Source organism: Athene cunicularia, assembly GCF_003259725.1.
Source record: "Athene cunicularia isolate RWA chromosome 1 unlocalized genomic scaffold, athCun1 chr1_part2, whole genome shotgun sequence".
NCBI classification, from domain to species: domain Eukaryota; kingdom Metazoa; phylum Chordata; class Aves; order Strigiformes; family Strigidae; genus Athene; species Athene cunicularia.
The window spans coordinates 13,597,134-13,624,518 of record NW_020799092.1 but is presented as its reverse complement, the minus strand read 5'-3'; the positions used below and the strand labels follow the sequence as shown (position 1 = coordinate 13,624,518).

Below are 27,385 nucleotides of genomic sequence, written 5' to 3'. Positions count from 1 at the left end.
AGAAGAACAGCCCTCTTGGTACACTACAGAATGGTAAAAGAGACTATATAGAAATAAGCTGCAGTATTTGGACAAGCCCTTATGGACACCTGTCTATATAAGTGACATGTATCTGCAGCTGCTTTTTCAAAGTCACCTCCCCTTACTCTATAGCCACTGAGACAATGACATGAGATGCAATGATGGTACAGTACCTATTATTTGCCTTGGAGGTGGAGTGAATGACACTGAAGCATTACCATCTGGGAAAGAGGGGTAGGACTATACCAGAAACTATATTTTCCTCAATGCAGAAAGCTATGGTCTGCCTCACTTTGACCCTGCTGAGGTGCAGTCAAATCACTGAGATGCTAGTCTAGATGAACACAACCCACAGAATTGAAAGAAAGCTAAATTAAATGAAAATGAGAGCTTTAATGTTGTTTACAGGGAAGTTTAAGTTTCTAGAGGCCTATATGTCTGTGTGTGTACTGCACACCGTGCAGTTAAGTAAAAATCTAGTTGGAAGTGTGGCAAAAGCATGTCAAGGTACCTTGCTCGTCATCTCCTGTTTTAAAGGCTCTGTACATAGAGTAGGGGAAAGAGGAAGGTGAAAAAGTGGAAGAGAGAAGATGCAGGGCAGTAAAATCTACATCCATTTAAAATGGCAAGTCAAATGCCTGTTGGGATTCAAGAGGGCTTTCTGCGAGAGAATGGACATGTGAGCAATCCTGCGTGAGAACAAGAGTGATAAGAGCCTCAGCCGAGCAAGAATGCCATAAGGATGTGACCCTGAATGAGGGGGGACGTAAGAGGAAGTTCCACAAGGCAGGAAGCCTGGCAAGGCTGATGTGGCACTTTTATCCAATCATAAGAAGGTTCAAAGCGCGGGCTAAGTTGACTGTCCAATCTTGAGGACTTGTACTGCATGTTACTCACGTGTGCGGGAGAACATTATAAAAGGGCTGAATTAGTTGTAATAAACGGGCATTGCTTGATCACATTGGTTGTGTGCGTGCTCAGCTCTCCCGCAAAATGCCAACTTGTTTGCTGTACAAGATGTGTATATAAGCTCTTTTATATATAAAGAAAATAAATTTCTACCTTCACTGCACTGAAGTCTTGGGACAGAAGGAAGAATACCCATGCCTTTATGTACACAAGTGACAGGCTTTAATTTAGCTACTATCACTGAAATACTGTAGCTTCACTGGAGCAATTAGTAGCCATGAAAAATACAGAACAAGGTGTCAATGTCTGAAGGGGTAAAGAATAAAACACGCTTTACTGTACAAACCTAAAGAACCAATTCTTTTAATACCGTGAGTGGGTTTGATTCACTTCTTCCCCCTCCTGCACACAGTCATTCTGAAAAGGATTTAGAAGTACAGAGGAGCATGACAGGCATCCAGGGGTCAGTCTGAGTCTCTACTGGGAGAGACTCAACAGTCTCAACAGGCTGGAAAAGACAATGGAGAAGTGCAACAGCTTCACAGACCGCTATGAATTGCACAGAAAGGTGACTAAGGAATGCTCAGTCACTAATTTTTGCAAGGTAGGGAGCAGGGACAAGGGAAGTATCAGACAGCAACTTGAAAGCAAAATAATTAATTAGAACTTGTTGGCACAAAATGGAAAAGGAGAGGGGGGAAGTAATAGGAAAGGAGTGGGGGAAAACTCATGAAGGCTAGATCTTGCAGAGGTTTTATTGGGTGTGCTGAAGGATCTCTGACCTATGATGTTCCTTCTCTCACCACCCCCTCCCAGCTCTTCAGTGTGTTTTTTTTCTTCCCCTCTCTCATATTCTTTTTTTTTTAGCTATGTATAGTTTTAATTTATTGTGATTACAGATGTTATGAACTAGTTATACTGAAGCATTTCTCCTAGGTAGGCATCCTTGACACATTGACATCCTTGTAGACAAAAATGTGGTGGAGAAATCCACCATCAGCCTTTGGGAGTCCTGTTGGTGAGTTCTAGTGTATGTGTTCTCCAAATGCTTTCAAAATTTAGTGATGCCTCTGGAGAAAGTTTTTGGATAATAGCTATTCTGTGTTAGACCCTCATCCTCTTACATCCACACACCAGTTGTGATGGCTAATGCTGTAGAGAAGAGGTCCTATTTAACTTCTCTCTGGGTGTAGATGAGGGCATCATAGCTCTCATATAAGGGAAATAAACTGTTTTTTCCTGACACTTGAACAAGAACACTCTTTTGTTAACCTATACAGTAGTAATGCTTCCAGGCAAAGACCTTTAGGGTAATGGCATGCACTAGGAATGTTTTTTTTCATTAAGAAAAAAACTAGCACCTACCCAATTGTTTAGCATGTCAGTTAACTTGGAGTTGGTAGTGAAAGGACAGGAGAGGAGAAGGATAGAAGATGTGCTTAAGGAGCTCTTAGAGCACTTCACAGCTCTCTTACTTGAAGATTTTATTTATAAAAGAACACAAAATATTTCTAAAAGTATGTCTGTTACAGTTGAGAATAACAGTTTATATGTTTATATGCAGGACAGAAGAAAATACTATCAGAAATGAGGCCATCAGTCAAACTCTTCCCTGAATAGGGGTCTAATAGATAGCTCCCTGGAGTGTCCTCCAGCACACAGACTCACTGCTATGTAATAGCATTTGTTATGGCTGGCAGTTTTTCAAGGTTGGGTATATTAAACTAGATTCCTACATCTATTTATATGCCAACATATTGAAACAGCATGTTTTCTTTTTTACCCCTCTTTCTCTAGAGCCAGTGAACAACAGAAGTCAGTGGGTACCTGTCTCTAAACCAAATTACTTTTTCTGAGGACCCTAAAACATAGACTTGAGCTTTATGTCAACATGAGCTAGAACTTTAGGATGATGGTATGACAGGGGAGAAAGAGGATGGAAAATCCAGAGCCAGAAAGTAACTCAAAAACAATTTAGCATGCTTAACAACTGAAAGTACCTATCAGTGGAGGTGGAGTAATGGCAAAAATTCCATGTCCTGTCTCATTCCACTTTCAGTTTAAGTCCAAGAATGAACCCCTAAGTAGTCAACAATTTTTCAGGACAAATAAAGCAAACAAAATGCCTAGACTCATAAGTAGACTTGAGGCAGCCGATACTGTGCAATGAACTGAACAAATCCTTCCTGGCCAGTAGTAGGGAACTTCTTGCAGGACAGGGATGAGGTGCTGCCTGCTGCCTCGTCAGAAGGTGACTGCCTAGCAGCCACGTTACCAGCATTGAACATCTCTCAAATGTGAATAATTCCTCAGTTGTCTACCTTTCCACAGAGTAACTTGTATGACTTTATTTCTTCACTATGAGGGTGGTGATGCCCTGGCACAGGTCGCCCACGGAAGCTGTGGATGCCCCCTCCCTGGAGGTACTCAAGGCTAAGTTGGATGGGACTTTGAGCAACCTGGTCTAGTGGCAAGAGCCCATGGCAGGGGGGCTGAAACTAGATGACCTTTAAGGTCCCTTCCAATCCAAACCATTCTATGATTTTGCCTACATTTCTCAAATGGTGTTTTTACAGTGGTGGTGGTGTGCTTGGATTTGCTTCTAGCTGTGCTATGCAGTATTGTGCAGTCTCCTGTGGTTCTCCAGAGATGTGGATCTATGGTAAAGATGGTGCTCTGCTCCATTGGCCCTGCTGCTTTCATCACTCACTACTTGATGCTTGGGGTCCAAGCTGTACAACCACTTCTCTCTGAAGATGAACTGATCTGTTTGATCGAAGCTTCAAGAATGTACTTCTTTTCAAGATGCCTTTATGGGCTTTCTAGAGACTTTACATACAGATGTTCACCAGACATATGAAAAGACAACTCTCTGAAGCTCTAGTCTGGATAAAACTGACTGATATGTAAAATGCTGAAGCTGGAAACAAGGCTAAGGTGAGTTTGAGTTTTATAGGCTTATGATGACCAAGGTCTGGCCTGGCAGAATAGGAACGTAGGAGATTTTCTAATTGTTTTGTCCTCTAATTGAACACCTCGTTTTTCAGATGGACTTTTAAAATGAGTATTCCAAGGTTCTGCTCTTCAGATTGGCTCTTATCCATGATCCATGCTTTTCCATGGGGGTGATGTCCTATAAGAATTGCCCTAGTTCCTGGTGAAAGTCCATCTAAAACCTAATACTGAAGCTGAATTTAATGCTCCATGTTCTTAATTCCAGGACAAAAACCTGGAAATGCCCCCAAAAAATCCTAAGGAGGTGAGATCAGAGTTGTCACAATGCATGGGTGTCATCCTTGTAGATCAGGAAGGAATGATCCAGTCACTGAGCGTCCTGGTTCAGCTAGGATAGGGTTAAGTTTCCCCAGCAGAGAGGGGGAAGGGATCTCCAGCCGGGTTATTCATACCATGCTGACGTCAGGTCTGGTGCGGGAGCACGGAACCTTTTTGCTTTGTGGCTTTGGTGGCGGGAAGCACACGGCGGGCTTGTTCCGTAACCATTGTGGTATTTCTTTGTATATCTTTTGTCTTGTTTACTGTTATTACTGTTTATTGTTGTTATCATTGCTACTATTGTTTTTCAGATTTATTATACTGTTATATTAAATCTTCTTATTTTAACCCAGGGTTTGTGCCCTACTTGTGTCTGAGGGTGGGGGAGGGACAATGGCAACGTGATCTCCGGTCCCGGCAGGGCTTATGCCAACACACTGGGAAACCGCAAATGCCACCAGGTGAGAACCCGAGTTCTCCCGGCTTTTGCAACTTCCACATGAAAATTTGAAAATATATGCAGTGTGGTTTTTAATGACTCCATATGTACATCAGTACATGTTAGAAAACTGAGCAAGTTCATCAAGGAGAGTTAGGAAAGCTGAGAAGTACCAGTACCTTCTTTCCAAAAAACAGCAGACAAATCTGACTCTTCTGGGCAAACCTGTCATCATAAAACATGTCAGAGATGTAACTGAGGGGTTAACAATGGCAGTGCTAAACTATACCACTAAAAACCTTCTGGCACTTTCATCTGTTTCCTTTTCTTCTTCCCTTATCATGCTTAGTTAGGGTAAGAGATAACTTTCCATTCACGTGGCAACAGCACAGACTTCTAAACCATTTGTAAGCTTAACTTCAAAAGTAATGAATAATATTACCAAAATAGATTTGGACCAGTATCCCACTTTTGATTTTTTTTTTCCTTTTCTCTTTTTAATGGGCATTACAATCCCTTTTGCCTTTGCTCACATTTTGATAGCTATCCCTAGGAAATAAGATCCAATTGTAAAATATGCTGGCATTGTGACTTTGTTCTTTGCCTTGTGCTGCAGCTGCCACTGGAGAATTGTAGTCCCATTAAAATCCATTATTCAGCTTGGAGTCCTGAACTTATAGACTGAAAGAAATCTGTCTAATTGTCATTGCTAACTAATGGTGTACGAAGGATTCAGACTAACCAAAATGTTAATAGGTAAGAGAGAGCTCACCTTAATGTCAGGGTGAGAGAAACAGAGGAGCTGAACTAAGTTTCTTTCGCAGATAGACAAGGGAGTTTTACATGGCACATTTCCATGCTCCAGGAGGGATTTCTGATAATACTTGGAGCTACTTCAGCTAGCTCAGTATCTTTCCCTTCCTAGAAATACTTTTGCAATCAAACGTATTGGATACGAGGTCCTAATCATGGCATGGCTGTGCCTTGGAACAATGTGAGTCTGTCTAGGTTTCTCTTTCCCAGACTTGAACTTGCAGCATGACAACTTGCTGCGTGTGTCCAAAGCTGTGTGCTAAAGACAAGGCAGCAGGTCAAAGTGATGGGGCCAAGGGAAGGGAAGATTTTCCTACTGCCCTCCTATGCAAGGGGAAGTACCTACCCACCCTGCCTAAGGAGATATTGGCTTGATTATGTAGGACATTGCTGGGGAAGTGAAGTTGTGCAAGTATCTCCTGTATGTTGAAGGGAAAGCATAGACTGGAAACTTAAACTGTTAAAGCACTTACAGATACAAGATTCTTCAGTGTCAGGTCTCAGTTATGTGAGACTCTCAAAGTGACTTACTCCCCAGAGAATACGCATGTCCTCAGTCTTGTGAACATTGCATAGTGTCTTGCACTAAGGAGCCTGAGGCATGGGCTGCCTGTCAGAGCAGGGATTTCTTCTGCCCAGATGTTTTGCCAATTATGAGGCCTAGCATAAAGGACACAGCCAGCATAAAGATGAACCAATAACCAAATTGTATTTGATACAAAAGGGTCAGTACAGGGGTGAGCGCTGGGGGTACAAACAAGTCAGATTATACATAATTGACATCAATCCCACTGACCCCAACAATGACACCCCACAACCAACAATGGTTGGAACAAATGGTGAAATGCAGTCTGCCATAGAAGGGACAGGAGACAACTGAGTCAACAAACCAAATACATAAGACCAAGGAAGCCACATACTGAATCTTTACACAGCCCACATTTACAAAAGCCAGACCTGACTGGAGCCCAGTCCCAGGGAGGCAGGAGGTCCTTCCCCAACAGAGAACTCTGCAAAGTGCATCCACCTCAGACAGACACTGCCCCGCCTGCAAGGAGTCCCAGCTTTTATCCCCAAGTGGGACACCTGACCTTTGGTTACTTAATGCGGGACACCTGGGGCTCATTTACCCAATGGCTCTGTCTGCCAGGCCGGAGCACCCTGGAGGGAAGATTAAAGGAAAACTCACCCCCCCCTTTGTGAAGGGCTGTGGGAATCATCCATATGTCAACCTTAATTTAGGGCTTGGGGTTGAAACCCCAGCGTTTCACCAGAGTAGTCCAGTCAGTGGGCACTTGCCACTAGTGATTTGTAGTGGTTATGATGGGTGTCTTTATTTGTCTGAAGAAGGTTCCTATTTGATTACAACTATAGCAAGCTATCTTCTGGCCATGTCTGTAGTCTAACGTGTGAATTCAAAGCTGAATGACATCAGGATTTTGTGTTAAGGGGACTTTAGAACAGGAATCTTTTCTGACACTGCATTTTGAAATACTATGACTTACAGCCCTCAAGAGAAAAAGGGAAGAGTCCCATTCTGGTCTATTTTGCAGGCAGCTTCTGTGGTGGTGCTTCCCTCTATGCCACAGAATCTCCAGGTTCAGTGGTGTCAGTGACCTTCCCCTCCAGGGCTGAGGCAGCCATGAAAGGTTTTCTCTCAACTTACTCTACTCAAGAAACACATCTGGAAAGTCTATTATGATTTTCGGGTGGGGGTGTAGAAGTAGAGCCTAAAGTATGGCTGTTACAATGAAAACAAAATAAAAGCTATCTGTTCTGAAGAGAAATGGAAATTATGAGTAAGAGATATATTAGTGATCTTGAGTGCTGGTGGTTAAATGCATAAGTAGTGATCTAATTACTGTTTTCATTCTCACTATAAACCTGTAAAAAAGAGATACTAACTTAGCTGTTGCTCTCTGTATGCCCCTTTCCATTCTGCTCTACAAAACCAGAATTCCCTTTCTCATGGTCAGCCTGTGATTACTTCTATAATCTCTTTTCTACTTCTTCACTTAGTAGACAATATTGATGTTGGGTCCTGCTGTTACCACTGTTCCCCCAACCAAACCTCACCTTTGCCACATGCCTAGGGAGCTACACAATTAATTGGGCTCTAAGTATCAGCTGTTTGGAAATTAATTGCCGATTTCAACCTGTACGTTTGAAGTGGCATATCTCAGCTCAGAATAAAATTTATTAATTGAAATAGAAGTTAGAATCAACACATTTTTGCCAATGAGAAACAAGCATATTTATTCTGGTTGTATAAAATTCTGGACTTCTGGAGGTGATGCAGTCATTGAAGGCAGTTTTGGCCTCCCCTTGGTTTCTGAAGCTTCTCCCGCACAGGAAGCTGTCGAGATGCTTGAAGAAGTGATAGTCAGTGGGCGAGAGGTCTGGTGAGTGCGGTGGATGAGGCAGAGTTTCGTGGCCCAGCTTGTTCAACCATTGCAGCGTCAAAAGTGCAACATGTGGCCGCACGTTATCGTGGAGAAGGATTGGACCCTTTCTGTTGACCAGTGCTGGGCGCAGCCGTTGAAGTTTCTCATGCATTTCATTGATTTGCTGGACATACTTCGCCATCGTGATCGTTTCACCCGGATTCAGGAAGCTGTGATGGATTAAACCAGCAGCAGACCACCAGACAGCATGACCTTCTTTTGGTGCAGATTTGGCTTTGGGAAGTGCTTCAGAGCTTCATCGCGGTCCAACCACTGAGCCGATCATTGCGATTATTGTAGAGCATCCATTTCTTGTTGCACGTCACAATTGGGTTGAGAAATGGGTCGTTCTGGCTGTGAAAAAGAAGTGCTGACAACACTTCAGAACGGCCATTTCTGTGATTCTCATTCAATTCATGTGGCACCCATTTGTCGAGCTTCTTTGACTTTCCGATCATCTTCAGATGCTCAGAAACAGTTGATATGATTACCCCGAGTTCTTTTGCAAGTTTTTGAACAGTTGTGCGTGTATCTGCTTCCATCAGAGACTTCAATTCATCGTCATCAATAGCAGAAGGACGTCCACAACCTTCTTGATCTTCAAGGTCGAAATCGCAATGTTGAAATTTTTGGAACCCAAGTCAAGCCGTCTGTTTGTTAACACTTCCCTGGCCATGTACCTCACTGATGTTTCGAGCAGCTTGCGCTGCATTACGTCCAAGTTTGAACTCATAGAAGTAGATCTGTCGAAATTGCTGTTTTGACATCTGAACTTCAAACCTCCAAAATTTGTCAAAAACACAGTTTATATTGTAATTTAATTATACAGCATGAAAGTTCATAACATGAGCTTTTCAAAAATATATAATGGTACGCCAGTCGAGAAGATACTATTCCTGAAACATATACAGTGATAATCACATTACAAAATGGAAATTAATTTCCAAACAGCCTAAAGAAACCTCTCTCACTTTCTTCCTTCCCAGGCCAGGGTACAACTGGTGACATGGGCAGACAGTTTTCTCAGTGAATGACACTGCCCTGGCACCATTAAGCAAATTAGTACTTTGATGCCTCAGATCAAAGAAACGTGGAGCTGGAGAGATTTGGCCAGTCTGACACTTCTGGTTTTTGTGGAAGCAAACCATTCTGCATTTCTAGTGACTTGAGTCACATCTAATCTTCCCCCATTCCCCTTTTCCTGTCTGACCTGTGCTCCTAACTGATCTGTGAATGAAGCATGTCTGCTTGTCCACGTATCAGGCAAGTGTGTCAGGCTTCAGAAGTAGATCACAGCAATTAAGTTTCTCATATTAAAATTCATCAGACTTACAGCACCATCAACAGAGATCTGTCTGCTTTTTCATGTGCACACACACACGAGCTCTGAGAACCAGGAGCTGCCTTTTCCATTGACCTGTAGTCTCAGTCGAAACTCTTTCTGTCACAGGCTTCCCTCCCTAGAACAGTCTTGTACACTCCTGCACATTTGTGTGCCTCGGGTAAGGCAGCATTTTCCTCTTAGTTCTAGAACCTGGAAACATGAAGGCTACTGGCAAAGGTAAGACTGGTTTCAACTTTCTATAAAGCTGGTGAGAGGTAAGGAGTAAAAAGCCTATTTAAACCAAACCTAAATCAAAAGTGTCCCCACCTCCTTTTACACATGTTCTGTATTTGTGTCTCAGGAGTTAGCTTCTGTTGCAGGTAAGTGTGAACATCTGGGTATGGGGCTCTCACCAGCAATGTTAGCCATGTCAGTATTAAACATACTTTCTTCATTTAGCACATCCCTGTTTTGCTGTATTCACTTTCAATTCCTGCTACCAGAGCTGCTATGTATCATTGGAGAAATGCATATCTACCTGAAGGAGAAAAAAACAAACCAAAACCCCACCAAAACCCTCAAACCTTAGCTAACTGCAGCAGTCTCAAATACACTGGATCCTTGAACCTGTCTCTGCTATTTGTATGAGGACTTGAACTTTAGCCAGCTTGACCAACCTGCCTGTAGCATGTTCCCAGCTATTCAGCCAGAGTGACCCTCAAAGTGGAAGATTAAAAGCCTCATCAAGCTTCTACACCTTTCATGTTTCCAGCAGGCTCAGTCTCCTCTTTTTCATTGCCCCAAGAAGTACGGTGTCAGCCCTGCTTTCCTTTCAGCCCAATAAAATGGGGTGTGATGGTAGCCAGTTCTATTTATGGAACTGCTGAAAACAATGCAGACTATTTTGCAAAAACATATAATAAAATGTTAACATGCCTACAACATAGCATTTTGCATTTTGATCAGCTTTGTGGCAACTATAAATGCAAGGTGAAAGAAACATCCATGTAAACACTTTAGGAGAGGCTAATGAAATTTTAAGTTTGAACTGGAAAGGTTACTCCAAGTGATCCTGTCTGTAGGGTCACAGTGTCTGGCCTCAAGATCACTCTTCAGGGTTCAAGTAGTTTCCCATATCTATTGCTCTTTTCCTGGTTAAAGAACAGTTCTCTGTGTAAAAGGCATGTAGCATTTGTGCTTTGAAGCCATACAAATTTTCACTTTAACCAGCAGAACTTAAACCCCAACATTAAGATCTCTTCTTTCTCTAATATTAATAGGTTTGCTTAAGGAAATTCATGCAGAAACAGTTTTTTCTTTGTGATATGATTTTTTCACCTTTTTATTTTCAGAGTGCCTAGGCTTTGATCTAATTCTACTTGGAGCCACTGCAATAATATCTCCTAGTTACTCTGGCATTCACCCCAACATGTGGAACTGCACTTTGACAACTTGTTCTACTTAAAGAAATAAGCTAAAGGCTGTACTTAAAGACTTTGTAACTGAGGATGCAAGGGATTGCATCTGGGATCATTTGAGTGTTTACAATGGACCACATCTCCCTTCAAGGCTTCTGGGTAGCCTGAACTATATGTTCATTTACTATCTTCCTTTTCTGACACCTTTTATTGAAAGAAGGTGACCAAATTCCCTTCAGCTGTGGGGTGTGGGAGGCAGGGAGGGAAGCAACACTGATTAGTGCCTGCATGACAGGGCCAAGTGGCAGCAGGGCCATTGAGAGCAGCTCTTGTCACCCAAGGCTTCTTCAGTAGAAGTGGTTTGGACTCAGCAGCTTGTGACTTCCAGCATCATGGCTGTATCTGAGAGGATACTTCTATCAATACTTCCTTTAAAACCCTTTTTTCCTTAAGCCTTTGTCTCTTGACACTTGTTTTGCTCTGTGTCTTGAATAATTTGAGCAGATGCTGCTCTGAGTACCAAAGCTGCCTTGTGCCACACAGACATCAGGATCTTTGGGTACAGAAATATTTACGAGAATGGCTTAATGCCTTTCTAGTTCTTATTGCCCCCTGCTTTCCTCCTCCCACATATGTAGGCAAGAGAACTGGTTATTGAAGTAATCACACTAAAGAGGCATTCCTGTAGAATATGATAACAATTTGGCTGTTGCAATAGGCTTCACCTCTTCAGCCTGGGTAGGGAGTGATACTGCGTATGCCACTGGAGATGCACCTCTTTAAAGACCTCAGAGAAATCTTGGCATCTACTAATATCTTTGAGTATCAAATGGCTTGGGTTAAAATGTCCCTGGTAATAAGTGGAGGGGCTGCGTCCCAAACTACTTGACTAAAATTGCAGGGTTTTTTTTCTTCTCCCCACCAGCAAACTTACTTGGCCAAAAAAAATCTTTTAATATGCTCTCCAGCAGCAGGTTCCTGACTCTACATTTCAAAACTGATGAATCTGTGAGATATAGAGGTTTCAAAATCCTTAAAGAGTTGTATCAGCAGCTAACGCAAAGGGAGCTGGAAGGTAGCAGACAATGTAAGTAAGGCTCTGGGTCTTTCCCTGCCTATGCCACAAAGCAATCTTCTTGTTAAAATAGTATTGAGGTTACAGGCAGGGACATTTGTAATGTTTATTTGCTGAATGTGCTTCCACTAAAGCTGTTGTCTGAGACCACTTCAAGAATTCTTCTGTGCTCTGATGTATCCAAAACTGCAGCAAGCTAATTCAGTGCTCACCCCAGGCACTTCACGCTAGGTCATAGTCCTCGTATCTCTGCAGTTCACGCTGTGACTGAGCCAAATACACAAACGTCCCTGAGGAATGACTGTTTGTTTAAACTTGGTTTTGGATTGGCTTGCTTTTGTTTAAAACAGATGCTTATTGGGAGGAATGATTGTTCTCAGCATGTTAGTGACCTCTGATTAATTAATAACCACTGTCTGGAACCTGACACTATAAACAGGAAGCAGAACACCAAACAGTTTAATCCATCTGTGATAACTTTTGCTGGAGAGCTTGGCTGCTCTTACTAGAGGGTTGTGCTTTTTCCCGTGGCACACAGAAGGGATAGAGGGAGCTTGTGATAAAAATGTTCCTATGGCATGGTCCAGAGTGCCACTGAAAGGGGGGAAATAGGGGATGTGTTGTACCTCTCAGCCCTTAAAACTCTCAGTAGGTTTTTCTGAACCAGGGCTACCAATGACAAGCTTTTAATGGACTATCTTTTGTTACACCTTTTTATCTCTAGACTCATCCAGTTTCTGAAGAAAGTAAATACTGTTCTTTTCTAGTTTTGTTTCTTTCCTTTCTCATGAAAACACTTCTTGTGATCAGTGAAAACTGGAGATGGTGGGATACAGGTTATTTATGCACTCTTTAATTTGCTGTTACTGGAGACAGTTGGGAACACTTTAGTGAACTAATTTTGGAAAATGAAGAGTTACTGTAATGAAAACACTTCATAAATATAATTTTGACTATATTAAAAAAAAAAAAAAAAAAAAAAAAGTGAGGAAATGCTTCTTACCTGCAGAATGTGACTTCCTGTAAAAAAATCTGTGGAGAGCTACTTACCCAGGACATGTTGCCAGCCTGTACACATCTGGGACATCAAGATTCAAGTCCTTCTTCAACTAGTATAAGTTGAGGTCTTTATTTTTTTAGCATGTGTGGGCAACTTCTGTTCTTTTGAAGGGAAAATTAGAGCAAAGCATTCCCAGATCTTTCCAATACAGATGCTTCAATCCCACCAGCAGGCTGTTGTGGAACCTTTGGTGGACATGGCTGTCCAGAACAACTCTGGTGCTTGTTTAGTGTTGAGGCATATCAGTTCACCCAGCTGTGACCAGTTTTCTTTAACAACAAAAAAACCCCACACCCAGAAAAATCCTCACTAACAATGAGGAAATAATTCCAGAGAAATGTGGATTTCCAGTGGTGGATCCATTCCCTGGGCTGGGGCCTGCAACAAGTATAGGCTTGCTGGTGGACCCATGCAGGAAGCCCAGGAGGGGTGAAAGTGGTCGGTCAACCCTGGTGTCCTGATCCTGGCATACAGCCTGCAGTATGAGGATCAACATTTCTGTGGAGGCTTTCTAATTGATGAAAAATGGCCCTGGGAAAGCTTGTCCTCTGCCCCCCACCCTGCCCCAAACTGCTGATGTCTGTATGATGTCTCTGGATCCCCATTATGTACTTATTGTTCTCAATTAGGCTGAGGTGCCACGTGTTTCTGTTGAACACTCATCTCTGTTGTACGTAGGCACTCATGACTGTGGCATAGGTCTTGAATGTTTCATCAAACTAGTATATACAGCCCAGATCTGTAGCTTCAATGTAAGCTCTGTCAGTGTTGGGGTCTGGTTCCTAAGAAGGCGAGCAACTGACTCACCTCTGGATGCCTTTTGTTAATCATAACAACAGCAAATCTTTGGAGGTACTAATCAAAGTTCTCTGTCAGCACTGCAAAAGAAGCACAGATACCTCAACTGGGATTCCCAAAAGTGTCCCTGGATGTAAGGCTATAAATTCTGATCATGAGCGGAGCTTGACAGCAAATGTTACAAGGGAACTTTGGACTCTTCCTGTTGTCTGAAATAGGGGGCTTTTTAGACTGAAAAATGTGTTTGTTTTCTTTGCTCGGTGCTCAGACAGAAAAGTTCTGGGGAAAAAAGTGCGTGTTGCCAAATGTGAAGGATGACACTTGTGTAAGCTGTGCACACCTACTGTAGCTTTGGTGGGTTTCCTTTCAGAAATGACCTGGCACTCCTGGAGCTGCAGAAACCCATTGAACCGGGCACTGTTTAGAGCCCCACCATATTCAGCTGTGCTGGGGTTAATGGTTATAAGGCTTTGACATGGGACACAGTGTTTAGTAAGTGTGTGGGAAGGTGGATGGGAGCAAAATGAACAGTGACCCTTCAGGGAGGCTTGCTTCCTATTACCTGGTTAAAATACATCATGAAAGCTAGGAATACTTCTGCTGTTGTCAACAGGCTTTGAATCAGGCCTTCCAAGCAGACTTGCCTGTGGCTTTAAGGTATAAGTGTAGGCTAGACGTGATCTAAAGAATAGTAAAGATCACCTATTCTACCTGTCTTCCCAACCTGTCACAGCTGTAGTATGACCATTAAAGTTAATGAGCCAAAAATAAGCATTCGTGTCCCACAAGCTGTTCTTATTTTTTTCTTCATAAAGATTGGTATGCCCAGCACTAATATGATACGCACCTCTATGCAGGTAGCAAAGTAATCTCTGAGTTAGCACGGGCTGAAATGTAAAGAAAAAGCTTTTAAGTTGCCTGTACCCTTTGTCTAAACCACAGAATATTCTTCTTCTGCAGCAAAATATTCCTTCAGTATATAATTTAGATTTTATACAATAAAGTGCAAACTTGGTTGCATATAACAAACTGGATGGAATAACTCGGGGCAGGACTTGGGGGAAAGAAAGGGGGAGAACTGAATACAAATGTTTAGCAGTGGAGAAATGTGATCTAAATAGAGCTGCTGCACAAGAACAGAGCGTGTGAGTAAGGAGGTTATATAAGCATATGGATCTTGCCATGTCCTGTTAATAGTATCCACTAAGAAAATGCCACAGTCCTCCCAAGGAACCACCTAACTACGTGCACTGATGATGGGAGGCTTCTGCACTCAAGGAGTGAGGTACTGGAGCAAACTGGCCTGAGGAAGGTGTCTTCCCTAAACCCTCTGAATCTGTGCCTCTTTGGAGGGTCTGGAGGGTCTCCTCTCTCATCTTCTTAGAAATAGCCCTCAAAAGATATTTGCTTTGACTGTGCTGTGGTATTAGGAGAAAGCCAGATTTGACTCATTAAAACAGCACTCTCAGGCATCTGGTGAGTACAGCAAGGGAACATATACATTATTAAAGCTCCATCTCATCTGTTTTGCAGTCTCATTATGGGATATTTGGAAGGAAGGGGAAATGAAGCAATGAGTTGAGGCAAAAAAAGCAGGGGGCTGACAGAAGTGAGAGCAGGAAAGCTGTACCTGGTGTCGATGGGAATTTGCTTTTCCACACAGGCAGTTCTGTGGCAGCAACTTGCTTACCAGGCAGCGGGGAGGAAGCAAGCACTGTCGCAAGATGCTTAACAGCAGGATGGGAAGAGACGGGAGCTGGCAGTAAGTACGGGTTACTCATATGAAAGAACACCTATGACCTATCGAGGGCAGTGACAACTCAGACTGAGGGCAGTGCTGGGAGACCCTAAATGTTGCCTGCAGTATGTGAAACTTTTTCCAGGTAGGAGCCAGGCTGCCTTTTCTGTCGGAAAGCTGCTACTTTGGGAAAGGCAAAGCCAAAGAGGAGGCTAAGCAAAGGGGAATGAACTTGAGGGAGATGAGATTACTCTCACGGTGTCTCAATACCTGGGGCCTCTGGCCCATGTCACACCTGCTGCTCAGTAGCAAGGTCACCTCCTGGTGACAGTGTCTCCTTGGGACAGCTCAGTGGCTAGGCAGTTGAAGATGATGTTCCTCCCACCTTCAAACTGAAGACAGCTGTACCATCCCCTGATTCAAAATAGCCACTGATCCCTCTGCCAGGAGATTTGGGGTACATTTGCCTGAATGCAGCTGGTGCAAAACTTGTCTGCATCCCATCAGACTGGGCCCTAGCCAAATTCTAGCACAGATAGTGGCAAGGAAGCACCCTACTAGCTGGATGGAGGTTAACCTAAGAAAGCTGGCAAGGTGATGACAGACTTGGGGATGCTGACAGAAGGTTTGCGAGTGCTTGTCTGTGCCCTGCAAGAAGTTGCCTTTGCTGTCTCTTAGGGGCTTGCCCCAACCCTTCTGGTCTTTTGATGACCCCTCCGAGAGACAAGGGAGAGGTATGGAGACTATAGGGCATACACACTTTTGACTGGGGACTGCAACCCAGTTACTGCTGTGGCTCATGGTCTTGGTTTCCTCTGCCAACTGCATATCTCCAGCTTCAGAAAGCACCGCTCCAAGCTGCACTGACTGCAAAAGCCAAGGTGGCTCCATACAACTGTCTGGGGAGAGACTTCTTTTCCTGAGGCATGTGAAATATTGTTTTGTGTAATACTGGATAGCATACATGCAAAGGGAAGTAATCCCCATGCTGGGGTCTGCCCCCAAAAGTGCACTGAAGGGCTACCAGGAGCAGTTACAGGGCTGTGACTCCGCAGCCTCCCTGACTCTGTTGCTTTTCCCAGAGGAAGAACTGGCTGCCAGGCTCCAACAAGCAGAGATCTCTCTCCTCTCCCATGAGGCCTATGCGAGCTACTGGGGACAAAATACCGAAGAGACCAACATCTGCAGGAGAGCTGTGGGGACAGCCTTTTTCATGGTATTTAACTGACAGGGTGGGAATGCTGCCCTGCACACAAACAGGACCCAAAGCCATGCCATCCCCTAGCTTCCTAGATTTGGATGGTTTTGATGTTGCTAATAGGTAGTTACACTTTGCTTTCTCATTCTCTCCCCTTCCTCTTTTCTTTCTCTCTTTTAGGGAGACTCTGGGTGGCTGCTGATCTGTCAGATTGATGGGCATTACAAGCTAGTTGGTATTGCAAGCTGGGGCCATGAAAAGTGCTGTTCAGAGTCACCAGTAGTCTACAGCAGTGTTTCTGCCTACTGGATTTCATCAGTTGCAAACCAAAACGTTTGATTAACTTGAACAGGAACTTTTCAGGTTTTTGTGTATTTTTCCTCAATAAAAGAGTTGTGGTGTAGACTGGCTAAATGTTTATGATTCAGGTCACATTCCTGCACACCCTTCCTCTTTGGAAGTTCAAACTTGAGCACTCAGCTTCAGAAACCCTCTTTTTAATGCAGCAAAGCTTGTGGTGCTGTAGTGCTGATATAAATTCTATTCCTGAAAGGTGCCTAGGAAATACTATCCTTCTGTGTTTGGGTGAATGTTTAGTGTCAAGTCCTTTACACAGATGGTACTCATCTGTCAAAATAAAATTGGTACCCTCTGTTCATCTCAGATAACCTGATTTACCAGGGGAAGGTGCTGCTGCAGCAGCAGGGATAGCAAAGATGGACTGCTTCAGCAGCAGCGTTACTTTGCTGAAAAGGAAGTGATCTGGAATTTGGTGTAATGGCTCATCCATTGTAAATATACCTTCACATTTCAGAGAGATTTATCTACGCCGAGCTCTTAGCCTTGTCTCTCATATTAGAAAGGTCATACTGACACAGTTCCATTTGCCAGAAGCTTGCTTTATTGTTAGAAAGGAAAGGGTTCAAATATACTTTTTTGAGGAAGGGAAAAGTGGTGTCTGACTTATCTAAAGCTTTCTATGAGCTGGTAGCTAAAAACTAGACCTGGAAGCAAAGCATATTTGTGAAGAAGGGTGTTAATGCTCAGCCCTATCAGCATTTATCAGTGAATTACAAGCCAGGAAACGTCTGCCTCCATCTATGTCCTCTGGTTTCAGCACTATTGTGCACTACATACTCATCTGTCCTTTAAACAGACAATAGCAGGCTCTTTTCCTTCTCTGTGCTGTATACAGGAGTCCACTTAAATATGGAAATACACAGGAGTGTTTGTGATGAGACAACTTCATGGCTATTGTCTAGCTAAGTGAACTTGGCAACAAAAATGGCTGAACTACAGCCTTCCCTTACACCAGGTCATTCAGGTACAATAGTTTAATAAATCAAAACTTGATTTACCAAATGCTAGTGTCTTCGTTGCTTAAAAGAACACCCTCTCTTTTATATTCCCATCCCATGATTCTTTTGGAAAGAAAACCTTATATTCTAGTACAATTCAGAAAGCATCAGTCAATCTTTACAAAAATAATAGTCCTCCTGAACTAGCAGAGCTGTAAATTGCAGTATTTTGTCAGGCTGCTGTTACTGATGACTGACTCGTCATGTTATAACTAACTTTAAAAAACTGCTCTGCCATCATGACAGCAAATATGTTGTGGGTTTTGGCTCAAAGATGTGATTTCCCCAGTGTGTCTTCAGCTGTGCAACCAGAGCAGCTTAGGGTTTGTAATTCAGTTCTGTAAGACCAAGGAAGCTTCCTATTGTGAAAATGTGTCAGGCATTAGGTGAATGACATACTCACTGAGATCTTCAAAGATGTGGAGGTAGGACAGGTCACCATGCCTACTTTTGGTGGCAGGGAGCTAGGGATAAGGAAGCCTGTTTCCAGGACTCCTGACCTGTCAGTAACCACTTCTTACATCCAAAATGAGGATGTGCTGCCCAGTGAAGTGACAGCCTCATCCTAGGCATGGTCCTGCCCATGCCTTGGCAGACTGGCAGAGCTACAGGGGGAAACCAGGCTCTAAGCCACATTTCTGACATCAGGAACTCCTGGCCTGCCATGTGGAATTTCATACCTTAAATTTCACTGGGAGAAGAGTGTTAGGAAAGCTTTTGGCAAAGCTGAAGAGAAGCAATTAACATTCACCTGATCATTTTTTCTTTACTGACCTAGAAATGGGCAGCCAGGTACTAAGAGCCGGTAACTACTGGCTGGGTAAGGAAAGTGTCACCATATAAAATAACTTTGACTTCCTTTGCAGAGCTAGAATTGAAATGAATGCATAGTCAGTATCTGTTGTTTATGCTGTCCCTCGAGATCTGCTGCATGGTCTCCTTTTGGACCATCTGTTTGATGCAGAGACATTCAGTAAGAGGAGAGCCCCAGCCCAGTGTGAGATGCAGCACTTTGAACAGAGGTGTTTTCTCTCTCCACCTTTTTACAAGCAAGTCTGGCTCTTATATTATAAATATAACCCCCTGGGGGAAAGGAAACAGCAAAACCAAGAATTATTTGCACCTTCTGAAGGCAGAAGCACTGAGATACTGAAGAAGAAGGCACAGATGGTGGGGGAAAGTAGAGTTGCATAATTAGAGCGTGACAATTCCTGAAAGTGTAGACCCTAACAAGTTCTGTTCTCTAGTTCTAGACTTGTTTGAAGCAAAAACAGATCATAAATTAATCTACACAGCATTGCTTTTTGGGGGAATAGCTTCGTTCTCCGGGATGGTGGCTTTACTACACTGCAAATGTAATTCCTGATTCTTCCCCTCAGAAATACCTTGTGCACAAATCCCACAGGACTGACATCTTTTCTGCTTAAAGTGCACACAATAAGTGTATGTTGCACCAGTTGTAACTCTGCTGTGCCCTTTGACCCTATTGCCAACACAGAAATTCAAAATGAGTATGAAGTTCTCCTGACCACCAACCTCTCCATCAGCCCAAGCTGCAGTTCCAGGTAACTTGGCGTTTTTGTTCCGTGGGCTCTGGGGTTTGTGTACAAAGACCTGGAGGGAGAGGGAGGGCTCCTGCCTGGCACTAGCTGAAAGTGCCTGAACGCTGTGGGTGAGTTTTTTACGGCACAAGAAATGGGACTATGAAATCCCAAATAGACTTCTCATTAAAATTTGTAAGTAGTCAGAAACACAGCATGTCCTGATGCTTTGAGAAATGTCCTTCCATTAGCAGTTACTGCATGAAGTTGATTGTCCTATCAAAGAGGCGTGTTCTGCTTAATTGCAATGGAGATGTTATCCTGGCTCAGTGTTCTCACTTCATGGATTATTTTTCTGTTTGCTTAGAAGTAGTTTAGCAAGAAACCACAAGCTGCTGATTGTACAAGCAATTGTTTTTTTTTTTAATTTTAGCAAGTGCTGGTTTAAGATGAGTGACAAGATGTTTTGTCTGTTTTTTTTAAGAAAAAACACAAAAGAAAAAAAGTTTTGATTACTTCCCAGAATAGTTCATGCTTAATATTTGGGATCAGATTTCTTCCTTTTAATGCTCTAAGTAGCCTGTTGTATTTATATATGGGCTGAAAGAAGAATCTGTAACATCTGACATAACTAAAACTTATAAACTAAAAAGCAGATCAGTATATCCTTGAAGCAAAACAGCCTGAGCTGACTCAAAGATGTGTTTTAGCATCCATATTTCCTCGCGAGAGGCAGTTCTTTATGTGTATGTTTTCTCTGGATACAGAATGAATGTCCCCAGACACAAATAAGGATCGGTTGCTATTTTACATCTCAAGATATATACAGGATTTGATCTATGCTTGCTGTACTCTCTGCTCTCCCTTTGTTCAGTGGCACCATTTATATAATTGCTGATTTTCTGATTAAAGTGCAGGAGTACAAGCTGAAAGTTGACACAAGACAGCTAACGCTTTTTAATTGCCTTTAGCTCAACTCTAGCTATAGCACATCTCTTTGAACACAGCTGACTTGCAAGAAAGTCTGGGAGAGAAATGATGCACTTTTTATTTATGCTTTTTCTCTGGCAAAATTGCTCTGTGAATTTTTATCTCTTAATGGTTTCTCTGACACCTTTTAAAACTGTTTAACTTTTTACCAAGAGACTATTTTATATGAGACTTAGGCCAGTAAACCATTTCTGTGATCTGGGAAGTGCTATCCTTCCTTCGCAGAGCAATCCATTTTGAAATTAGCTGGGCCTGCCTGCTCAAGAAGAACTCACAGTTGCTTGGCACCTAGTCCTGAATGGACCTATTAAATGCCATACTTCTGTAAAAAAAAAAGCAGCAAAAATCTATTGCTGACTAGCAGGTCCTGAAATTCATGTGTATCAAGGGTAGCATAAATAGTTACAGTGTGTGATTTTTGAGAGAAAAGTGGTCTCTGGCTTAGTAAATACTAACTTCTATCCAGTCTATCGGAAAAGGTGATTATATAAGGTGGAAGTCAGCTGGGGCTTCAGCAGAGCTGGAAGGAACTGGCTTCTCTTCCGTTCAAAATACCTTTTAAAATTGACAGCACTTAGTGATATGGTTGTTAATTGACTTGCCCTGTATTAAGCTATGTCCAGCTTTGTTGTCCTCCCATGTTGTTCCAAAGCTTGGTCTGAAGCTCCAGGTTCTTTCTCTCCCTTGTCCAAGGCATCTCCTAGAAATGCTATCACCCTATATCACACCACTGATGTACAAGGGAGGTCCAGTCTATCTATGACAGTTTAAATGGGACTTTGCTGATGCCTCTGACAAGCAAAGTGGAGTTGTGCTAGATGTTAGCACTTCAACTCTCCTGGAAATCAGCATGTTATGGATAACTGTCTGCCCACTATGGCAAATTGTAATGGCAGGCTCCTGGCAAGTGATGCGCTGCTTTCCACCATTTTCAGATAAATGTTTCCAGCATGAACACTAAAGTATATTTAACTTGCATTTGTATATGAGGTTTAGTACTTAGAGGGGTACAGGAGATCTGGGACACCATAAGGTATGGTGAATAATCGCAAAAAAGAGACACGAGTGTGTGCCATAGGCAGAGAATGGGGACTTGTATGTGTAGGCATGACAGCAGGAGCACACCATGCTCTAAAATCGTGACAGTCTCCATGTTTAGAGTTGCAAGCAAGAGAGTAGGTTCCAGAAGGGGAGGGCACAGAAGTTTTATTTGGGAGTGAGAGCTTTTTAGCCCTAGCAGTAGGTTGGAGAGTAGAACTAGGTCCTGAAGACTTGCAGTTGGTCATCAATGAAGATAGACAATGATAGGTGTCCCAGGGTCCCTAACCATTGCTATTTCCTCCCTTTGTTACCCTGACCAGGGAGAGGAATACTAATTAATGGCAATTGCAGATTGTGCTCAAACTGGGTTTCAGATCTTTGTGATACAGAACTACTCTAAACACTCATGTCAGCACTCAGCCCCAGTCCTTATGGCAAACTACATTTCTGCTGTGCTGTGTCCCTAGGACACATTCCCCATCATACATGAAGGTACCACCAACAGACACTGGAAGGAACTGGAAGTGCTCAGGAAACTGGTGCCAGGGCCTTTTCTTTGCTGTGGGCACTGTTGGCATTGTGCAGGTTGGAAAATTTGCTTACACTGTCGTGGGTGTAGCACTGCTTGGGACATCTGATAATGAAACCAATTGGGAGGGAGCTATTCTCATTTTCTGATCAGGGAAAGTAAACAGTTCAATGGGGGTAGTTTGAGCTGAATTCCTGAGTAAGTGTCCCAACAGTTTCTCAGGAAATACAGTTCCTGTGAAAAGCCAGAGGAGCACCTTACTCTACCACTCCCCTCTCTAGCTCAGCTGGAATTCAGTACATTTTCTTCACCAAAGCACTAAATTTAGCAAAAGCATGTGCTGCAGCCTACTCCACCCTTGTCGCTTCCTGGGAGATCTGCTCAGAGGTGATCTGACTGGCAATACCAGCATAGTCCAGTACAAGTTAGAAGTCTGGGGACTGCTGAGTGCTTTGTTCAGCTATCTCAGCCTTTCAGGGTGGTGGGGCAGAAGAAAGGATGCACCCACCTGGCTTGCAAGAGGCAAAGCAGAGCTGACGTTTTAAATGATGCAGCAGACTCAAATTTATCAGGTATTTCTCAGAGTAGAAAACCATGATTTAGCTGCTAGAGGGTTCTTCTTTGCCTTTGTTTTTCTAAGCTAATTTTTCTTTATTCCTGACCTGTGACAGCTGAAACAGTCTTCATGGGAGAGAGGAGATGAGAGTGTGCATGCACATTGCAAGGAGCTGGGGAATAGCTGTCAGGCCAGCTTGTTGTGTGAAGGATGCTGTACAGTTTGAGTTCAACATAGACCACCCTTGTCCTGTGGTTCCCACATGAGGCTGGGAATACAAGAATGTCCTCACTTTTTTTATTTTCCCTTCAGCTATTCCATCCTGTTTGACCAAAGGCAAGTGAGCTGCAGGTTTCCTTAAAGCTGAGGTTTTTATTTCTCAGAGTTACAAGAAACAGTGAGAGACTCTTTATGGGTGGATGCCACGTTACTAACATACATGGCAGGCTGCACACTGCAATGTGCCTGTACCTCTGGGGTACAGAATAAAACCCTGCCAGTTCCTACTGTCCTCTATCTGCTCTTGCTGCTCTGTTTCCAGCTGATGAAATCTGCTCCTTGCTTCTAGGTGCTGCTGGGTGTTGAAAGAATCTGTGAGGCACAGGAAGGAATGTCGCTGGTGGCATGGTGTGCTGTAACTTTAGACATCTCCATTTCCTCTTCAGAGCAGTTTCACTCGCAAATAGTGCCAGGTGACAGCATGCTTGTCATTGCCATGGTCTGTAGACTTCTGTCGACTGGCTGGATTGGGTGGTCACAGATGCTCAGCACATTGGGTCACAGCCCTAATTTTGAAGATGCATGCTCAGGTCATTGATACTTATCTTTCGGCTTCCTGTAGATATTTCCTCACTTTCCTTCTCTGCTGCCACCACGTGGTCATGTCCCGGTGTTCATTTGAGGTTTGTATTAATCTTTGAGAAGAACATGCTCCATCCCTGATTGTATTGCAGTTTTTAACTGTACACATGTTTCATCATTTGCTGTCAAATTCAGCTGGGAGGAATTTGACACATTAACAAAACAAAAAGAGAGAATCTCTGTCATGTTCTTCTTTCCCATCTTTCTGCTGAACGACTTCCAAAGGGTGTGCGTTTTTCACAGAGCAACTGAGTGTGCATAACAAGTTACAAATCTCAGACAGAGGTTTCACAGACATCTCAGTCAAAATCCAGGCTCAAGCCTGAGAAAATTTTTTCCAAAGGGCTGTTTATGGAGGCAATTATATGCAGAAGGATCTGTGTCGCCAAGGGTTGATTGACTGTCTTTTATTTACCATAAATTCAGCTCTGAAAATTGCACTTAGGATCCAACAGCATTGATGCACTTCCGGAAATACTACTTTGAGAGCAAAACTCTATTAAAACTGCCAGAACGGAGTTCTGGAGAAGACAGACCAGTGAAGATGTCTGGTGTAGCTCATACAGTTTAATGGCGGAACAGCACCGGTGCACTGTTGCAGCAGTGCAACCTAGATCCTGTTCACCTCGGGGCTTACTCAAGCCAGAGCCAAGTGAATAACCATATTTGAAATTGGACACAGACAAGGATGATCTAATTTTAGATCAAACTATAACTTATTTTCCTATATTTCTCCATCGATAACCTTCAAATTAAATTAATCATTTATAATCTGCTGCTATACAAAAAAACATCATATAAATGCAGCTCCATTAGAAGTGGTAGCATTATGCTGGGGCACGTCCTGTAACCTTAGCTTTTGTGAGGTTAACTTGTTTCAGTTTTACACATAAGCAAAACACTCAGCAAGTCCTTACTTTGCGTAGTGATAGGGTATCAGAATGGAAAAGAACAGTACTTTTTCTCTCAGCAAAGAAATGTTGAAAGCCGAGCAGGGTGAGGGGGTGAGAGTGATCATCTTCTCTGTCCCCTTTCAGTCCAGGATGCAGTTCAGGGGTAGTTGTTGGAAGTAAACACCTGAGAGTGCTTTCATCTCATTTTGTATCAGAGAACATCCTTGTGAATGGCTGGAGCGGTCTCATTTGATCACTTTACAGTCTTGCTGGGGGAAAACAGTTTAAGTGAGACACAGACTTGAATGCATCAAATGCAGTTCCAGGTATATGGAAAGGTGTGCTGAGTCCAGCTGTCCACAGTGATATGTCAGCTGTCAGGACAGATCACAGCTGGATTCAGTCCTTGATATTAACCACATAGCAGGATGTTCAGTGTGGTTACAGTATCTAAAAGAATAACTAAATCTCATGAGGTTTTATCCATTACAATAGCTCTGACAGAGCAAGTTTAGCCCCAGGGCTGTGAAGTCCCGCTGCCAGTATGAAAGAGAATTGCTATTCAGCCTCGGAGAATCAAGAATGACTCTTTCCATTTTCGCTCGCTTTCTCCCTCTACTGGCCGACAGAATAAAATCGTAAAGCATTCGTAGTTCTGGTCTTCAGAGAAGATACGAGTTCGGAGAATCTAGAATTCAGCAAAACTTCCAGTTCTGACTAATCTTGAAGGTGAAACTGATGAGCAAAAAAAGACCTACCCAAGCTTTCCTTGCTGTTCCGGGGCTAACCCTGGCTTCAGCCCTGGGCTGGCATCTCTCACAGGAATGCTCTAAAAAGGCCTATGTCCACGAGTGCCTTAGACAGAAAATGCCCTGAGAGGGAGCCTGGTGCATCTGGCTGCCTGGGGGCCAGTAACCATTATCACCCCAGAACTGCAGAATCACTGAGGTGTGAAGGCACCTCTGGAGGTCTCCAGTCCAACCCTTTCTCAGAGCAGGGTCAACCTGAGCAGGTTGCCAAGGGCTGTGTCTAGTCAGGTTTTGAATATCTCCAAGGATGGGGACTCCACAACTCCTCTGGGGAGCCTGTTCCAGTATCTGACCACACTCACAATAAAAAAGCTTTTTCTTATATTTAATTGGAATTTCCTGTATTTCAGTTCATGCCCATTGCTTCTCATCCTCCCAGTGGACACCACTGAGAAATGCCTGGCTCTGTCTTCTTTACTCCCTCCTATCAGGTGTTGATACAGATGGATAGGGTCCCACTGAGTCTTCTCTTCTCCAGGTTGTACTGGTGCATGGGGTTGTTCCTCCTCAGGTGCAGGACTTTGAACTTCCCCTTGTTGAACTTCATGAGGTTCCTGTAAGACCCTTTCTCCAGACTGCTGAGGTCCCTCTGGATGGCAGCATGACCCTCTGGCATATCAACCACTCCTCTCAACTTTGGATCATCTGAGGGTTTGCTCTGCTTTCTTGTTCAGGTCATTAATGAAGATATTAAGAAGTATTGGTCCCACTATAAACCCCTGGGGTCTGCTGCTAGGGACTGGCCTCCAGCTGGAGGGGAAAAAGAAAAAACACATCTTTTTTAGAAGCTGTGTGTTGTCCCACGTAGTACACAGATCAAGGACAAGAGTTTGCTCTTGGTTTCCATGCGTGTGATGAGGTGCATTTATGAAGCTGCACAACAAGGATGGAGCCTGTTGAGTGACAAACAGCCCCATTGCCTTCCATCTGAGAGGAAAATTTGGCCAAAGGATAAAGCTTCTAACCTGGCTGGTGTGGAAGATCCTGATGAACTCTTTCATGAGCTGTTTTCCTCAGATCTTGAGATCTCACTATGCAATGAACTGGTAACATTGCTTGGCAACACACCACAGCCTTTACTAGATGTGTGCATCCCTGTAATCTGTATCATACTTGTTCCCTCTGTTCCTGGGAATACAACCTGCATTGTTGTCTTCCTTTTAGAAGTTTTTGAGAATGATAACAGGAAACTTTGCAAATATGCAGTATTGGTGTTAAATGTTTTTACACCCCAGAGTTTTACACTTTTCCTTCTATATTGCCTACTGGTTTATATTTTCCGAAAAGCAATTGCTGAGTATAAAATTAGATGATATAGCAACAAACACTTTTTTAAAGTTTGCTTCTGCTGAAAGAAAGCCTGTCCAGCTGCATTAAGAGAAATATGACCCTCTTAAAGCTGCTCACCTCCCTGACAGAAGAAAGCTATATTCTATTCTGGCTTAGACAATTTAGTAGCAGCCATTTCAAAAACAGCCTTCAGCATCTTAAAAGAAAACATGCTTTTGACAAGGCTGTTTAAAAAAAAAAAAAAAAAAGCGACCCTCATAAAAAGCATGAGTAATAAAAGGTATTCTCTTAAAACAGCTGGTAAAATAATGGGAGGTGTACTGGATTAAAGTTAAATTTTGCTATCTCTTTGATTACTGGCACTTCAATGAATAGGTTTTTCTCTCTCTCCTGGTCTGTATGGGAGTTATTTGGAGCAGACCTCCTTTAGATTTAGTACACTCTTTAGACTGACAGTGAGAAAAGCCATCTTTAACCATCTCTTTCACCCTCAGGAGAGCTCTTCGTCTTTCTTCCCAGCTTCGTCTAAGTTTTTCATCTATGGCAGACTAGTTTTTCACAGCTTTTGTTCTGAGAGACTTAGAAGTATCTTGTGTATTGCAGTAAGATGCATTTCTTATAGGACTTCTTAAAATCTTCCATATAGCATGTTTACCCCACTATTGTAAACAGTTTTGAAGATGTAACCTACAATACCTTTGGAAAAGTTTTATATGGCTATTTTAATACAGTATTTAGTAGTCTTTACCTCTCCTTTTCCCCAAACTGCAGTTTTTCAAAGGATATTAACCCTACCTCCATAGATCACAGAGAAACCCATATACTAAGTAGGAATATCCCATTAAGTCAAAATAATTGTTTAGGATTGCCATTATTTTCCCCATTACAATACTTGTTCATCCAAAGTTTTCTTTTACATTTCTGCAGAGGTTTTTGGGGACACCGCTCAATCATCACCTTGTGTTGCAGATGAAAGTATTAACACAGTAATGATTTAACAGGAAATC

General features: G+C 42.9%; 1 protein-coding gene across 1 annotated transcript; it reads left to right on the top strand.

Moving 5' to 3' along the window:
- Positions 1–7,870: 7,870 nt before the first annotated feature.
- On the top strand, positions 7,871–17,062 carry LOC113488394 (transmembrane protease serine 3-like). The gene is made up of 5 exons (XM_026863531.1): positions 7,871–8,071; positions 8,445–8,620; positions 15,146–15,336; positions 16,395–16,528; positions 16,691–17,062. The coding sequence occupies exons 1-5, from the start codon at positions 7,871–7,873 to the stop codon at positions 16,847–16,849; spliced, it is 861 nt and encodes a 286-aa protein (XP_026719332.1). The 3' UTR covers positions 16,850–17,062.
- Positions 17,063–27,385: the final 10,323 nt, after the last annotated feature.